General features: G+C 43.8%; 1 protein-coding gene across 7 annotated transcripts in view; it reads right to left on the bottom strand.

The window, feature by feature from the left end:
* Positions 1-17,990, bottom strand: part of GPR107 (G protein-coupled receptor 107) — a 45,297-nt gene that overhangs the window by 3,822 nt on the left and 23,485 nt on the right. For 2 of the 7 annotated variants that reach the window (XM_054646653.2, XM_077188921.1), the window contains exons 15-18: positions 17,029-17,078; positions 16,212-16,295; positions 15,283-15,407; positions 3,687-9,178 (exon numbers count right to left, since the gene is read on the bottom strand). In XM_054646653.2, the coding sequence (XP_054502628.2) occupies positions 9,082-9,178; positions 15,283-15,407; positions 16,212-16,295; positions 17,029-17,078 (356 nt within the window). In that variant the 3' untranslated portion in view covers positions 3,687-9,081. Of the gene's footprint in view, positions 1-38; positions 9,179-15,282; positions 15,408-16,211; positions 16,296-17,028; positions 17,079-17,990 lie in introns of those variants that run through there. The other 5 variants (XM_077188917.1, XM_077188919.1, XM_077188916.1 and 2 more) reach the window with 5 other exon arrangements.

The following is a 17,990-nucleotide window of genomic DNA, read 5'->3' as shown; positions in this document are numbered from 1 at the left end:
GAACAGAGCTTTTAGAAAATATACATATTTATAAGAACCTTCAAAATAAAGGGAAGTCACGTGGCTTCCAGCTCTTCCGTGATCCTGCCCAGATGTTTGCTCTGAAGGCAGCTCCGTGTCTGTTCCACGCCGAGCTCTGAGCCTGCAGAGGGCACAGGGAATGATGTGGTGGTGGGCTTCACACCACAACCCAGACAGAAATCAGCCTCTTGATTACTCATGACTCCTACATTGGCTCATCAGCCCCTCGGTGCCTGGGGTCTGTCTGCTGGGGCAGCTGGTGCTGACCTGGCTCTGGTTTTAACACAAGACACAAGTCTCTTGAGAAGCTTTGTAAGCAAACTGTGCAGTCAGCAGTGATGTCTGCCCACCCAAATCCTACCCTGCAATCGTTAAAACCAAACCAAACCAAACAAAACCACAACAATCCTCAAAACATTCAAACATACAAAAAAAATCAACCTGATCGACCTGTACCTATTCTTCAAATTTTGTTGCTGTTTAAGAGTTTGAATTGTTGCCTCCCATAAGGCTGCTCTGATTCATGGAAACACTCAGGCATTGTGTACTTGGTAAATCCCAGCAGATATTTCCACTCAGATTTTGCAGCAACAGTTAAAACCCTGACTGCCTCAGAATACAGATTAGGGCACACACCAACCAGCTTCATTTCAACGTGTTCCTCCTATGGAGCAGCCAGGCTCACTCAAGGCATCTGTGAGGTTTAACAGTAAAACTAAAATAACCCCCCCAAACCAGGAATTATGCACGCAATATATTTCCCACTGAGATAAGCAAATGGAAATTGGCTGAGCCAGGCATTTCATCCAGCTCACAGCTGACGAGGGGTCATTCCCTGCAGTGTATTTAGCAATGATTTGTCCAGCCTAGTGTTGATTATCTAAAACAACACAGAACTGCCTCCATTTCTCCAGGGAGATTGTTTGCAGCCAAACTCATTGGCAAAAGGCTTCTCCTAACATCTTGTTTTCCTCCACAGCTCAGCCCTCAGCCACACTAATTCCAAACCCATTTCTGTGGGTTACCCCCATGCAGCCATTTTGTACTAAGCTACATCTTCTTGGCTTTCTTTAATCATCACTTAGTCAGGCTTACAGCTTTAATTCTTGTAATCTTGTGCCATTGCCCAATTCCTTCTCCTCAGTCACTGCAGCTGTTCTTTGTAGCCCCTCCAATTTGGCTACTGCCTCCTGGTATGAGATCTAGCCCAACATGAACAAGTTTGGCTTCTCCCAGGAGAGGCAGATCCATACCTTCACAGCTGTGCTGGGTGGAGGATTCCTTCCAGCTTCACAGAGCTCCTGCAGAACAAAGATCTGAGCAGTTCAGGGAAGAAGCAGCTGGAGCACTGACAGGGACTCTTCCACACCTGCAGGTAAGCAGTGGGGGCAATCTCAGGGAGAAGCTGGCAATGGGATATTGGGGGATATTGTGACACCTTACCCAAATGACTCAGGGCTGAAGGCATATAGATCATCTGCACCCCAGAGCAATGTCCTCAGGGACTAAAACCCCCAAATCTATTACTACATTTAGAGGTAACCCATGTTTTAACTGCTCATCTCATCAAGGATGCTCTTGCCAAGCTCAGCACAATCAGCCCAAGAGGGAGCAGTTAAAAGAATTTCACACTGCCTCTTCCATTTCAGTTCTCACCTATTCCACCTGCCACCTTGTAACAACCTCACCTCACATGCCTGTTTATTTTCTTTTTTTTTCAGGAATACAAGAGCCATCTCAGGTATTGTGTCTCAGCCTCCCCACAGAAAATACCCCACAGGGGAGAGGAGCCACAACAAAGCAGTGTCACCCCCAATTACCATTTTCCATGGATGAGAGGGGAGAAAAGGAATGGATGATATGCACTTTTTACTAAAGACAGAAGAAAGCCTTTGTCTCCTTACCAAGGGCCCCAACTTCAGGATCAGCTGTGCCAATAACAAGCTGTGTTATTACCTCTGCTGTACAAAGCAATTTGGTTTTTATTGACCACTCACTATACAGGGCACTACAACACTCTCCCCTCATTAGAGCCTGTCAGTCAGAAAGCAAAGCAAGACAAAAGCAGATTTAAGGAGAAGGCAGCTCTTTGCAGTCATGAAGATAACCTTGCTCGAGCAAAAGCATTGGCAGCAGGCAGCCAGGACTGCAATGAGGAGCTGCAAATGATCAGACAGCTGGGAATGTCAGACACTGGAAGAAAAACCTTAGTGCAGGTAGAACAATTTACCTCCCCTGGGCAGGAAAACACCTACAAAATTACATCCAAACACAGAACACTGAGGAAAGTTTTGTTAGCTGTGGTTTTGTTTCTTCTGCTCCCTGTGTAAGTCTGCCAGATGACCTCTGCTTGCTATAGACTTCAAATACTGAGAGCTCTTCTTTGTGTCTCCTTGGAGAAAATGGTCAGGAATCAATTTTTCCACTGATAATTTCATTTGGTCTCCTTCTCAAGTGAATGTTCCCACAATTCAATCCCACCTTACCCACTCCACCCATAACATTTCACTTTCCCTTGGGGGATGAGTCTCAGCTGCTGTCAGGGAATGCCAAGGGGGAATGTGAATGTCTTAAGGCCAAATACACAACAGACAGAAAATGCAGAGGATGTTCAGTTTGGAGAAACCTGCCTTAAAGAGATTTAGGCCACTCCAGTGCAACAACCAGCGACCACCTGCATCAGGAAAGTTTGTGCTTACCTGCAGTGAGGTATTAGGAAATCCAAATTCCAAGTACTCTTTATAATTTAGCTCCCTGGTAAAACACTCACCCAGAGGCTTGAGGCAGTGCAGAAGTGGCTGCTTGGGAGGTGCAGGGTAGAGAAGAGAGGCTATTTCTGGCATTACCCCTCGGTGGAAGGATGAGAACCACAGGCTGAACTGGAAGAAACATCTTGAAGACTGGAATTTTGTGCTGAAGGACAGATGCTTTTGAGGGATGGGGGATTATCAGGAAGAACACTTGACAGGAACGCTGTGCCCTCCTCATCCCTGCCAACCCAACCAGTCTGCAGAATTGAAATGTAAGGTTAGATCTCAACACCTCAGGAAGAGCACAACTACAGATGTCCCAAATCACCATCAGTCTAACTTAAAACAGATCAAGGACTTGCCCCTCTGAGATAGTGTGGCCAGATCCACCAGAGATATTAGTTTAAAAGTAACCTTCTATCCTTAATTTGTATCTGGACACTAAAGTTCAGAGCATCAGCTCCATCTGCCCTCACCTGGCAGCTGACAGCAGAGAGCACACAGAGCTCAGGGCTGGGGAGCAGCAACAAGCCCAGATGCTCCTGAATTCCTGCCTGCCCCAGACTGCAGGAGACACAGGGCTGGGAGAAACATTTTTGTTCAAGACTCAGTCCACAAACACTGCCTAAGTTCATCTTGCAAAAGTGAAAGAGCAGCTGGGCACACACAAGCACAGCTCCAGCACCTGGAGCTCAAGAAAAGGCACCTCAGTGAACCTCACTGGGTCACTGACAGGAAAACTTTTCCCTTCAACACAAGTTTTCCACACAAGTTTTGTGATTTGGCCCTGAATCCATGATGCAGATGCTGATGGCTGGAAACAGAAGTTGAGCAGAGGGAAATGCAGACTTTGGGAACAATGGGTCAGCTTGGCTGCTGGCAGTTCAGAAGGAGAAAATGAGATGCATTAAAAACTTCTTTCTGGTCAATCTTTATTTTATACATTTGCATCACAGCAGGGAAACCAAGTTACACAGACTGTCCTGACTTGTCTCTACCTTGCTTCTCTTCAAATACTGTTTGCTGTTCTTTTAATAAAGTTTAAAAAAATACTGAAAAAAATCCATTTTTACATCTGAACAGGAACTGAGGAATAGGATATTTACAGGTCACCAAAACCCCAGGAACTGGACCTTGCTGTACACAGAAAAGTCTTTTTTAGTTCTTCTGGAGGTCATTTACTGAATGAATTCAAAGCTACATTGTACAAGACGCCCTATGGCTGCTTAATGACACAAGAGGATCTAGAATTAATTATTAATAGTTCCTAAAGGGCAAGGGAAGCTATTTAGACCCATACTCTGTTTTAACAGAGCAGGTACCAGCTCCACTGGCTGCAGGATGAAGTGCTTCTGATGATGTGGAGGTCGGACTCTACTTTAGTACACAGAGAGCAGAACACTGAGTGAAATCCCACAGGGAAATATTTATTTAGAATTGTCCTTTCTAGAGGATTGCTGCAGTCAAAAATAAATGGGTTCTTGAGCCAGTCAGCCTAAAAGGAGTGACTCTTTTCTCAGCCACTTTCTTCCTACACCACTCAACACCTGAGTATTGATGTTTTCCTACATCCTGTTCCAGCCACTTGGGAGCACAGATCACGTGCAGTTCTCACTGGATCATTGCTATATCCAGGCAAGACACTACAAAGGGAAAATGCACAGCTTCCCAGTATTGCTAAGGAAAAGTGATTAACCAGCCCAAAAGTATTGTATCCAGCAGCTACAAAAAAGAAGCCAAATTAATTCAATTTAAAACAACGTTTTACAGCGTATCAGCCCCAGGGAACACAAAGAAACATTGGTCAAGTGTCTCTGGGCAGCACCACCTCAGCTTTCATGAAACATTGAGGCTACTGGCACTACACACAAGGTCACAGTTTCAGTGTGAGTCCCACTATGTTCAAACCTCACTGCACCTCCCACTCCTGCACACCACAGCTCCTCACTTTGTACACAGGTGAAAAATGGGGATGTGCTCTATGAGTGAAGCAGAGATCATAACACTGGAGCTATAAAACATCTTCTTTAAAGTGACAGCAATCTGTTAGCTAGCATGACAGGTCAAATTGAAGGAGACAAACCAAGTAGGCTAAAGGAAGAAATATTTCCTTCCCTCTCCTTAATAGTAAAGAACTCCAGTTCTCAGAGCTCAATAGAGCCTACAATACCCAGTATTTGCTTCAAATTGGGCAGTTTTCAAACAAACAACAAAATCCCCTCCCTTCTCATCAATTTGATTGTCAGTGGCTCAACTGCTTTTCTCTAAGAGGACCACACAGTAAGGAAAAAAGACTTAACACTAAAAATCTTCTACAGGACTTGCACCAGATGTGCACACTGGAGTGATCAGGACATGGCCTTTGATGGCCAGAAGGAATGCTACAGTGCTCAAGGACACATCGTGGATGCACACTCGTGCCAGAGAGTCCACTCAGCTCAGAAAAAATACATCTTCCACACTATGAGCTCCAGACAAAATGCTGCAATGCAGCAAATTTTTACAACATGCTCTCCCAGGGCATGCCAGCATGGAAATCCAGGAGCAGGGCACTGAGCTGGAGGGAAACACTGAACAATGCACTGCACACATCACAACAGACAACATGAAAGAGCATCTTAATAGGACAGCATGTGGCTTCTTCAACTCCAACTGCTCCACTCCAGCAGGCAGCAGCTCTGTTCCACATGACCCCATTATGTCTTGCTTTCTTTTAGTATGTCTCTTGATGAACCATCAAGGAAAACATTTTCCAGCCCGAAGAATGCAAGAGGCTGGCAGTGGCACTGCAAGGAGGAGGCTTCCTCTGGAAGACAGCCTGCTGAGCAGCCACGGCAGGAAGGAGGAGAGCAGCAGTGCCATGTGCATCTCAGCGTCCCCAGGGATTTACTGGGGCATAACCTGCACTGCAAGTGAAGACTGAACCAATCTGATTTTTGTCTGCAGAGGGGACTGAGTGCTCGGCTGCAGCAGCACATGGGAAAGCTTTCAAACCATTTATTCCCATTGCAGCAGAGCTGCCGTTCCAGGATTCCTGTCACTCTGCTGCTGGAGATGGCTCCAGCTCCTCACTTCAGTAAAAGCAGCGACAGGGAATCAAAGCTACACATTCCTAAACGATCTGCAACCCACAACAGCTCCTCTCTTCCCTCCCTGTGAGAGGCAGAGCTTCCTAGCAGATAAGCAGCCATCAGCACGTGAAAGGCAAGCACTGATGATCCTGCCTGGGGAGCTCTGAGCTGCTGCCCTGCAGTGGCCCTGGAGCCCTGCAATGCCAGCCATGCAGCTGGGGGTTTGCCTGGGAAGGAGGGCAGGGAGCAGTCCTGTCCTTGATGCTTTGCAGGGCAGCACTTGCTGTGCTGCAGAGAAGCACAACTGCAGCCATGCCCTTCACTCTCCAACTTCCCAGCTGCCATCCCACCCATCAGGGCAGACTTTCTGTCCTGATCCAAGGAATTGCACCTGAGAAAACTCATTGTGGAAATGACCACAATAAGAATCTTTTAGGTTTTGACTTGTCCATGACTGATTTTCCCTCCTAATGCTCAGGTCTGACCATTTCCTGCTGCTTGGCATCCTGTGCAAAACACCAGCAGAAGCTGGTTGTGGAGCTGACTGCTGAAGCTCAGGGCTGAACTTGGAAAAAGCTCTTGTAAAAAAATGGACTTCCAGAATACTGCTGTGGCATTTCATGCCAAGACAAAAAGAAATGACCCATTTTTCTGGCCTTTGACTGGTGAGCCAGAGACTTGGCAGAAAAACCTACACCATATGCAACTTTAGCAAAAAAAGAGCATATTGAAAAAAAAAAGAAACCTGAGACTAAGGTAACAACACTTGCCAAACTGTCAGCTCCCCTGATGCTGAGGTATGGAACAGGCAGCTGTTTGGAAGCAGCTCAGCATTCCCTGGGATCACAGCACAGCCCTCATGGTTCTGGGTGAAACACCACACCTCTGACGATTTCACATCTCGTTCACAAAAGGATTATCAGGCTCTAGAATGGCATTGTCCAGATGCACTTTGTTCCTGACAGCACATCCTTATCCCTTACATACCTCAGTGCCAACACTTCAAGTCTTCAGTTCAGGGCTTCTCTGAACAAACCTTACAGCCTGTTTGAGCAGCCCTTTGGATGCAGGGAGTGACAAAGGACAGAGGAACTGCAGAGGACGAGTTTTCCAGGTATTGCATTTAAATGTAAGAGCTGGGACTGCCTGTGTTTGTTTATGGTCCAATTTCTCATACTTCAGGCTAAGCATGTAGATTTCTTCCTCCAGAAGGCCTGAAGGCCCATAGGTGACCAAACAGCCCTTCCTTGGTACAGGATCTCTTCTCACTAAAACTCTCACTGCAAGGCAATGACAGCAAAGTAGAACCATCACTGCTGTGATTACTGTGAAGTTATAGCTGAGGAGGAAAACAGAAGAGGATTCTGCAGCCAGAGACAAATGCTCTTCTTCTTGTGCTTTATCTGAAGAGAAAGCAGTTCCAGGTATCAAAGCAGGCAGATTTGTTTCTACCACCTCCATGGTGCACAGAACCAACACCTGGGAAAAGAAGTGGCAATGGGGGAAAGGGATGCTGCTCCTCAAACAGCAAGGCTTGCTACAGACAGCTCACCAAGAGCTCCACAATCCCTGCTCAGGAGTGAGGAAGTGGTTCAGGATTCTGGAGGAAATCCTCCTTCTCAGCTTGAAGAATAAAATAAACTTTAGGCTAACAGTCCTCTCATCAGGTGTGCCCAGAAATGTAGTCCCTCCAAAAAACCAATTCCTGAATGAGTCTGTAAGCAATGCTGGCACACCCAGAGCTCTGCTGATGCCTCTCCTGACACCTGGCAGAAGCTCTTGGCTCCACAGCACCACATGGCAACGTCTCTGCATGAACATTAAGGCTTCAGTGGGTCAGTGACTTATAGCTGATTTATTTTTGTTAAAGCTAATCCTCACTCCACCAGTGAGCCACTTCCATCCTCCCCTAAATGAGCACTTTTTCACTATTACAGCTCTGGACACCAACTGCCCTACTGACAACCCCAGAGACTACAGAGAAAACACATCTGGCATTTTGGAATGTGTGTGTAAAGACTCTACTGCAAGTCTGCAGCTAACAGTCAAGGATTCCATATTCCCCTGCATCAAGGTTCTGGTCATAATCTTCTCCTCTCCTGACCAAAAAAAAAAAAAAAAAATTAGGACTGGGAGTGACAGTTGCCTGTTTTTGGTGGCAATACTACTTTGACCAGTTCAGCTCACCTCAAACAGCAGTGTTATTAATCCTACACAGCCAGAGAGGTACAAGTAGCCATCCAGAGAGGCCCAGTAACTCAGGGTAACTGTGAACCAGAGATTTATGCTGCAGTAAAATGGCTAGACAGATTTCCACTGGAGAGTCTGGTACTGTTTATACTGTGCCAGAAAGGAGTGACTTTTGAAATACCTTGAAAATATTTTATGAAGCTCTGGGTCACAGCTTGAAAGTAAACATTTAGGCAGACCCCTAAAAAGCAAGCATCAGTCTTATACCTCTTGTGTACTTCTTGTCAGGTGGGGGTGAGTCAAGAGCAACTCCATGGACAGTGGAAAATGTACATAAATACTTGTTGCACTATGGGCTTAGTGCTTTAATGGAGTCACTCATTTCCTGTATAGCAACACATCTGAAAACCTGACACATTCAGGTGGACACCTGCAGGGATAAGACAAGAAGATACTTATCACCTTTCACACTTGCATGAGCAGTGGCAGAAGTCATCTGATCCAATACCCTTCAGTCTCTCAAATAACTGCAGTTGTTCCCATCCATTTGTTTTGCAATGTTCCATCCAAGCCAAAAGGAGAGTTTATAAAAAGAAAAAAAAATACTTACATGTCTTTATCTTCTTTTCCCACCTTCTGACAGGCTTTGCAAGTCCCAGCATTCATGTTACAAAGCAAGTGTGTGTGTGTGTGCATATATATGAGCATTATATAAAATATATTCTTTACATACACACTGAAGATCCCTCTTCACATTAGTATTACACATTCTGAGGAACACAACAATTCAGAATAAAGAACCGATCCAGAAAGGGGGAAAAAAAGCTACCCAAAATCCCTAGGAAAGCTTCAGGCTCCTTGCAGGTACCAGGAGATCCCATTTTCTTATGATCAAAAGAATAGTTATATTTCTGCACTGCTTTGCTCTCCCTAGACACACCCCACTCTGCAGTTTCAGTGGTGGGGAGTGCAAGTTGCTCCCTTTCCACTGAGAGTAATATTAATAAATTAAAAAAGTTTCTCTGAAAGTGCTGCCTTAGTCCAGTCCATCATGCTGTGCTCTCCCATTCGCCCTGAGGCTCTGCTGAACCATTCACCACTTTCTTGACTTTCTTCATGCCCTCCATTACTCCTGAAGTTGTCACCCTAGAAGAGAAGGGAGAAGCATCAGACATCAGACCTTGAACTGTAAAATCCATTTCAGCAACAGCTCACACCCATCAAACAACACTTCTCACATCTCTTTACCCACACTGAGCAGTTCTCATGTTTGATCTTTTGTACAGCCCAGACACAGCACAGCCACTGTCCTTGAGCACCTCAAGGCCATTCCCATCTATCACTAAACCAAAGCAGCAAGTAATATTGGCTCATACCTCAAAAAAGGTAACAGGGGTGGTAAAACAGTTAAACCAGGTGTTTATTTGCTAAATTTGAGCAGTTCACTTAAAAAGCCCCATTTACTATGCAGCTGGCCACCCTTACTTCTGTGACTTTCTTCTGCATTTTAATAGGCACAACATATGACACAAATACACAGTGGACAGTGCCCCAGATGAACCCTATTAGCTTAATGCACACCAGCTCCTCTTAATAGCAAAATGAGCAGCAACAAAACAGAAAGGAGAAGTTATCCTTTTATACCATCCAAGCCTGGGTTTGTCATGGCAATCTGACCATTGAACTACAAAGCCTCACAACACCACTCAATATGAGGCTGGCTGAAATGTTTATGCAGGCAGAGCAGCACCATTCCTCTTGGAACTGCCTTGGCTCTCCAGCAGCTCTTCAGTTTCCTCTGCTGCTCCACCAAACAGGCAATTTGGATGCACAACACATTGCCTTTATTCTTTTGCACAGTGTGATTCTCATTCCATACAGGTATTTTTTTTCCCCACAAACATGCTACAAAGGTTATTTTGGATGCTGAAGGTAAGAGTGTCAATAGCTCAATGCATTCCCAAGGGATGCCTGGAAGCACACACAGACCTGTCCTGTTCAAAGCTGCCCCTGTTGGTCTGTGAGCACTTTCACCTGCTGTTTACCAAGTCAGAGTGCTTTATTTGATCAGAGCTGCTAACAACATCTCCACAGCATCACCCCAAGAGGAGAAGTCAGATAACACTCCTCTTCCCTTAGCTCCATGTTAGATCCCAGCTTCTGCTCATGTACTGTAAAAATAATTTACTCAGCCTGCTGTGTTCAGTGACATTCCAGCAGTGACCATACTGGGATCATCACTGGTTCTCACTTTAGATGAGCTTGGGCTTAATAGGAAAGGGTCACAAGAATACAGATCAAATAACTTTTATCCCTACTAAAGTAAAAAAAGGCAAGTACAGAGAAAAGTAAGCAGGATGCTTAAAGAAGAAAGATGGAATTACTAAACAATAAACATTTCCTAGAAGAGATCAAACTAATCAGTACAGAGGCATGCAGATCTTTTAAGTTCTCCCTGTTGCCAAAGGTTTCCTTCCCACAGTCAGATAGGAAAAAATCTGGAGAAACATAAGCTAGACAAAACCAAAGTAGATGGATAACTAATTGGAAAAATATGCATTGAGATTTACTTAATGGTTTCCTGTCAAAAATGTAAGAACATTGAGTGTGGTTCCAGAGAGGCCTGTCCTGGGTTCACTTCTACTCAGTATTTTCAGTAATTGCCTGGGTAATGGAATAGAGAACTTGCTTATTAAATCTGCACAAGACACTAAGAGTTACATACTGGAGAACAAGACTAGAATGCAGAAAGATTCTGGCAAATTGAAGTAATAGTCTGAAAAGTATAGGAGGATGCAGCAAGACAGCTACCAAGTTTACTCTTCAGAAATAATCAACTTCATAATTACAGAATGAGGAGCTAAGTATCCATTCCTCAGGGAGGAGCTGAAGATTGCCATGAACTACAAAGCAGAAATGAGCACCTCACACAGCAGTGCAGCAGCAGAGACACTGGGATATATAAAGAGGTGTTTCACACATGCATGACACCAAAGCAGTCCCAACACTTGACTCACAGCTGGGAAGATCCCACCTGGCACACAGCCTAGATTCCAGCACTGCACTCTGATGCCATCAGAGAGCCCCTGCACACCAAGGTGGTGACAGAAGCAATGCAAGGTTACAGCCAGGAGGGAATGATCCACTTCCCATGTTTATGGACAGTTACACACTGAAAGTGCAGGCAGATCAAGCCACATCCTTTGCTACCAGAGGGGCCATTTACTGTGTTCCCTCTCAGTAACAGCAAACAACTGGGAGAGATTTCTGTGTGGATTCCCCAAGAGTGAAGGTTAAATCCCATCAGAAGAGCTGAAGAGACTGTTCTGGTCTTGTGACAAGAGCATGAAGCAGCTCTCAAGTCCCTCCTTTTCTCAGACTGTTCAGGCACAACAGGCAATTCCTCTCACTCTCAAAATCAGTCCAGTCATCACCTTTTAGTGCCCAATAAAATAAGGGTAGCAGCACTAAGACCAAGCACACTGAAATCCTCAATGTCCTCAGCAATTCAGCTCTGACCTGCAATACAGCAGGGAAATGTTTCTCACCTGCAGTCTGCTGAACTGCATTTCCAGCCCACAAATCAGCAGCAGTTAAAATGCAACAAATCCTTCTCACTGAAACATCCCTCTCCAGAGAGCATTTCTGTGCCTGCCAGAGGGATATCTGTCACAAATGAGGCACAGAAGGAGCTCCCCAAGCACTCCATCACACAGTGCTACGTGCTGCAGAGATTTCACGGGGTTTATTTTTCTCCTGCATTGTTTCCAAGGTATCAAGGAATGGCTAAACATTCAGAAGTGTCTCCAGCTCTCCACAGTGGTGGATTTCAACCGTCTCTTCTCCTGTTTATTTGTTTTATAGTCCAACAAGAACCACTGCAACACTGGCAGCAGCCAGCTCTTACAAGCTATTGCAAACTGGAGTGAAAACTGGTCAGCCATAGAACAGAAAAGCTGATCTCTGCAAGCAAAAGATGTGTTAGGTGAAGAAAATCACTGCAAATGGAGAGCACCATGAATCAGTCTGCCATGAAGCACAACCTGAGAGAAACCAGAGAAAAACAACCAAGCAGGTCTTCAAATCTCAGCACAGAATAAGCTGCCTCATGACACAGAGAGAAACTCCAGATCCCAAGGCATAAGCAAAGATCAGTGTTACCACAACAGTTCCCTGTGTTGAGGCTGTTTTGGGTGTTAAGGAGAAGCAAAGTCTCCACACACTGAGTAAGATGGATTTACCAACTTGAGAACAAAGCCATTAATGGTTTCTTCTCCTGCAATCCCTCCTCCAGTGGAAATATCTTAACCTGCCCTGCATGCATGAACATCATTCTCAACCAATATCTGTTAAAGAGCATTTTGATATCCACCATCTAAAGCCAGCTGAGTTAATGAAATTAAAAAAAAAAAAAAAAAAGAAAAGCAAAACAACAAAAAATTCTTCCTTTCCCCTTCCTCACCCCCACCTCATCTACTGTACTGTTCATATTTTTGTGTTCATGCCCCAGAAATGACATTAGGACTGGAAGCCTGACAGCTCTTTCTGCCAAGTGTGGCTGCACCTTTTCAAGCAGGGAACTTGAATCTCACAAACTGTCAGCACCGAGCCCACGTACTGACAGAGCCCAAGAGGCTGCCCAGCACTGAATACACAGAAAGCCACTTTGCTGATGATGAATGGCTATTGAACCTGCTTGAAAAAGGACAGACAGCTCCTTAGCTCAGCTTTAGTCACACTCTCCTCCCTGCCAGGACAACTTCTGTGCAGCCTGGAACAACTGAAGAGATTCCAGCAAAGTCTGTGGATCCTTTCCCCAAGCCAGAGTTATCTTTGTTATTCTTGATTTGTATTTTATTCCTGAGAGTTACAAGGACTTACAAAGAGAGGATTTGTGCCTTGTGTTGCTTCTGTGCAGACACCTAATTTGCAGATTTTTCTTGAAACTTTCCAGATTTCCAATGTCCTTAACAATATTTGCATTTACTGCCAGACTGAGATTTGAATCATTTGCAATGCATGAAAACAGACCCAAACTAAAGAGCTGCACTTAAAATGTCCTATTTTTTTTCATGGAAAACAAGCAAGCCTTGAAAGGAGGTTTGATAACCTCACAGCTTTTCCCTCTGCTGGCTCATAGAAATGTTGAGTCTAAAGGAACTGAATGCTTCTGTTTTAAAGAACCTGATTTTAAACAAAAACTCTCTGGAAAACAAAAATAACAGTAAAACTGACATAGCAGAACACCACGAAGTTTGCAGGTTTTTAGTTTCTGCCGTAGCCTGTAAAGACAATGGGTATTTATCACATCAAAGACAAAACACTTATGCAGTGGTTAGTCAGGACACTGACAGATAGTTAGTCACCTGCTCAAATAAACCCAGGTATCTTTTCCTCCCAGAAAACAGAAACAACATTTAATATTTATGAAGACAAAAACAGGACCAGCAAGACCAAATCAAGGAGGAATTTAATACACATCCATTGCAGTGCTTCACCTGTCTCAGAATTTTAATAAACTCTGTTTTTCAAATATCTATAAATGTAACCTTCCTGATGGAGCTGGGGAAGGGAGAACTAGGCACAGATTATACCCTGCCAAGAGCCCAAATGGAAAAAAACTTCTGGTGAATCAGATCAGAAAATGCAAGCAAGCCTAAGGGGAACAACCCACGAGGCACAACAATGGAAACTCCCGAAGCAAAGAGCAAAATGCCTTACTAGGAAAAGGCTCACAAGGAATTCTAACTCTGATGAGATGTAAATCACCAAATTACTTCATTAAACTTCCTCCAGCTCGTTTTTGGCAGATTCTCCTAAATTTAGCAACTTCTCAATTGACTAAAATAACTGTATTTGACAGGTGTCCTATTATTAGTCCTAGCAAAACCCCCACAAGCAAAAATTCATTAAGCACGTAAGACAAAGTTGAAATTCGCTCTAACAGGCAAAAAGGGAAAAAAGCTTGTTTTGGTACAATCACAAATCCTGCCAGTTCACACAGTGACTTCCTGATGTGAATGCTTTTTTACCAAACAGCTTCCAAACTGAGACCAGTTTCTTACATAAACCATTTAAACACATGTAAGTGATAGTGATTTTAAGGTCACTACCCACTAGTTGGATTCCACTTGCAAAAATGACAGATTTTCTAGACCCAAAGCAAAAATAGCTAAGCATTTAAAAAGATCTTTGTTACTAGCCATATTTCTGAGAAGTTAAACTCCTTACATGACATTTCAGTCTGGATTCTATGATTCAAACCTCCTTGTAGCAGTTTTCAAATAAGATTAATTTCTTTTTGAGCTAACTATGACAGCAAACACATTTGGACTTTTTTTTTTGCCTCTGTAATAAAAACAGTGTTGATTTATTTCACCCAGGTAAAGGAGATTTACCAAACTGGAAAAACTCTTAGGAACAGGCTTCTGAGCCTGTACATGAATTGCAATTATGCATCAAACCTGTAACTACCAAAGGATTAGGTTAGCTCTGCTCTTATTAAGGCAGCAGACTCCAGGGCATGTAAAGCTGTATCCAACACTCCTGGCAGGCAGAATTTCTTAGAGCATTTTTAATTACACATTCAAAAATGCCACTCAGTTTTTAAGTCCTCAGAAAACCACTGCAAGGGAAATGACAGGGACTTAGCCTGAGCCCTGCTGTATAATTTTTCCAGACTAGCTCAGGTCCTGAAGCATTTGTGGTGCCTCGTGGTTTCGCAGCAGGGAACAAACCAGGGAAGATATTGATAAAAATCCATCTCCTTGGCTCAGTATTGCTTAAAATAAATTTTTGCAAAGCTATATGCTGAACACCAAGGCAGAAAGGACTTTACACCCTATTAATCTATTTATGATTACATTATTTTTATACATTTATTATTATTTATGTTCTGCAGATTGGTGGGTCATTTTTGCTGTGAAGCATATGAAGCATTAATGATGAACTGTAAAACTCCTTCATGTTCCATATCTAAATTAAAAGCTTTCTTACTTCACATTTTCATGGGCATCTTTTTGCCCCATGAAAAGCTTTACCAGCTTTTTCCACACTACTGCAATATCCAGGTCAGAGGCTCCTGTGCACACCACAAATCTCTTTACACACACCAGTACAGACACCTCCTCTTTAAACGTGGGCAGATCTTGGTCACAGAAGGATTTAGAGAGATTCAAGTAAACTGGTTTTAAACACTACTTTTCTCAAATCAAGTGAAGAGGTAAATCAAAGGGGAGAGGGTTTCTTACACAGCTTCCATCTCCAAGTCATCCTCATCATCCTGAGAGAGCTGTAGGTAAGGGTTGTCTGATGCTGGACGGAACTTGTACCCAGTGAGGACAAAGAACACCAGGGTGGCCATTTCATCCAGCAGCTGCAAGTGAAAACATGAGACTGAGACTGAGGTTCAGTCCTGCTATGCTCTGTGGTCACAAAACATTGCTCCTCATTCGTAAGGTTCAAGGTTTAATGGCCAAGAGGCCTGGGCCACAGCAGAAATAAAATAATTCCTGTCTGGTTGTCATCAATCCCAGGCTAAAGGCTGTCAAATCCTTTGTTCTTTCAGTTTTCCCTGTCACTTCAAATAGAGTTACAGTTCTATCCATCTCTCCAGAGCTTTCAAAGAACTGTGGCAAGACTTGGCTTTTAAATGGTGGGGGAAGGAATCATCCCTGTGTTGCTTAGTTTTTCCAACAGTTAATGTATTCCAAGGACTCCCTGCACAGTCACTTGGATTATGAGTTAAGAAACCAAGTATTTAGAAGTCCATAGGCAAAAGAAGCCTGTAGATGGAAGAGCAAAAGCCTATTTCCCTGGCTCCCTCAGGCTTCAATTATATAGAGCAAACCTGACTAATTTTTTCTCCTTTGTATGTTCTTGATTAATTTCCTTCAGACATTTTTAAATTGAAAGACTGAAAATCAATAATGCAATTACTTTCAGACATCTCATGTATAATCCAGCAGCCTTGCTGGACAAGCATAAAACCAAGAATATATTCTTTCACCTTAAGCACATCAGTGATAAAATCAAGAGGAGGCAGGGTACAGCACTGTGCTTTGAGATGTTTCAGTACAATGTGAGGAACATTTTATGGAATTTTGTTGTGCAGTTATATTTAAAGAATAATAGAGAAAAACATCAAGAAATTGATGTCTTTTCCTTTGCTGGCAAATACCTGGTACAGCCATTTCCACTGGAATGGAACAGCAATCTTTATGAGAATTGCAATGATCCGTGTGAAGTAAATGTAACACACAATCTGGGAAGGAAAAGGAGAAAGCATGAGAACAACAGCACCATCCTTACAGAACCTTCTTACCCCAGAGAAACAGCTCAAGCAATTCCCAGACAACTCATTATGTCAGACCAGCATTATTATGCTCCTCAATAAACATGGAAGATATAGGCTGAGGCTTCTACTGCTTGTTGAACATCCAATAACACAAACTATTGGTAACATACTCAAGTTACAGCAGGAAATTCTTTAAGTATTACAATTCCATAGAATTTCAAGAATCACAACTGTAATTTATTACTCTTGCCACTTAGGAGAGCCTGAAATGAGGCCGTTGGAAATCATTAAGAAGCCTGTGTTCTCCTGGGAAACGTACTCATGGCTCCCACTGACTTAATCAGGAACTGCACACATGCATCTCCAGGCACCATTTGGTCCCAAGTTTAATTTTTAGCAAGTTTACAGTATGTTATTCAAGCCCATCAATTCAACTGGCAGCTCAAGCTGTCTCCAGAGAAAATCAGGAAGCATTACAAATAGCTGGAATTTAAAGAGAGACAGAAGGATATAACCATTAGGAGAAAAAAAGGAAGTTGCTTTTAGGATTGTAAGCCAGTTGACCAAGATGCCAAAGCACAGCAGTGCCAAGAGCCTCTACCACATGCACCAGCTGCAGTAGTTTCCAATAAGTATTCCATCAAAAGCTTTGAACAGCTTCCAAGCTCCCCACATGCATGTGTGCAGGTGTTTGACTTACCATGACATAGTAATGTCTGAAGAGCTTCAGCTTTGCTAGGTTAATGGCAGCTATCAAGAGAACACAAAAGTCCATCAGAAAATTGTTAACACAAGACAATTTCTTTTGATGCCTGTCTGCAGGGTAGGCAAGTGGTCAAAACCAGGACTCAGGTAATCCCAGGCTAGAAGGATTTTACTGAGGAGTGCCAGCTGGGCATGTCCACATACAGGATAACTCCCAGGTTGGGGTGAATTCATTCTTAAAAAGGGAACTGAGATTGCTTTTGCATTAAATTTTATATGCACACACTCTGCATTACAGAACCTTCCTCTACCTGTGTACAGCCAACTGCATACTGTCACTCTCCTGCCAGAAGGGCCACTCCACCTGACACTGCCTCCTGGAAAATTCCTGTCTTGTCTAGAGCCCTCCCTGACCTGCTCCATGCCTACAGCTGAGCTGAGCAACTTGCAGGTAATCACAGCTCTGGGAACCACTGCACCTTGCTGAACAGCAGCCCAAGCACCTGAAAACCTAAGCAAAGTCCTCTATCATGGCTCAGGCACAACTCACAAGCTCAGAAATCATCCTGAACAGTTCCCAAACGTGCCAGCCCAGGCCCCGGGCAAACCTGCATTATTGCACTCATCACATCAGCTGGAGAGCACAGAGAGCATGTGAACCAGCTGAGGTCAACAACAGATGGAGCAGCTGTCAGCTCTGCTCTGAGAGTCAGCTTTTAGATGTGCAGCAGGATTACAAACACAGGCCACTGATGCTTTTGTGACAACATGAGAGGCAAAGAGTCCAAGATCTGTTGACAGCATACAGAGATGCAGTTCAGAGCCAATGAACATAAGATGCCAGTTAAAAAATACTGCCACATATTTACTGGTATTCCCTCCAAGTCCTCCTAATGTATTTATCAGATGTGGAAGTGCAATACATCGAGCTGAAGTTCACCTGCACCCCCTCACAGA

Source organism: Agelaius phoeniceus, chromosome 21 (assembly GCF_051311805.1).
Source record: "Agelaius phoeniceus isolate bAgePho1 chromosome 21, bAgePho1.hap1, whole genome shotgun sequence".
Taxonomy (NCBI): Eukaryota; Metazoa; Chordata; class Aves; order Passeriformes; family Icteridae; genus Agelaius; species Agelaius phoeniceus.
The sequence above is the reverse complement of the archived record's forward strand: the minus strand, read 5'-3'. Positions and strand labels throughout refer to the sequence as shown.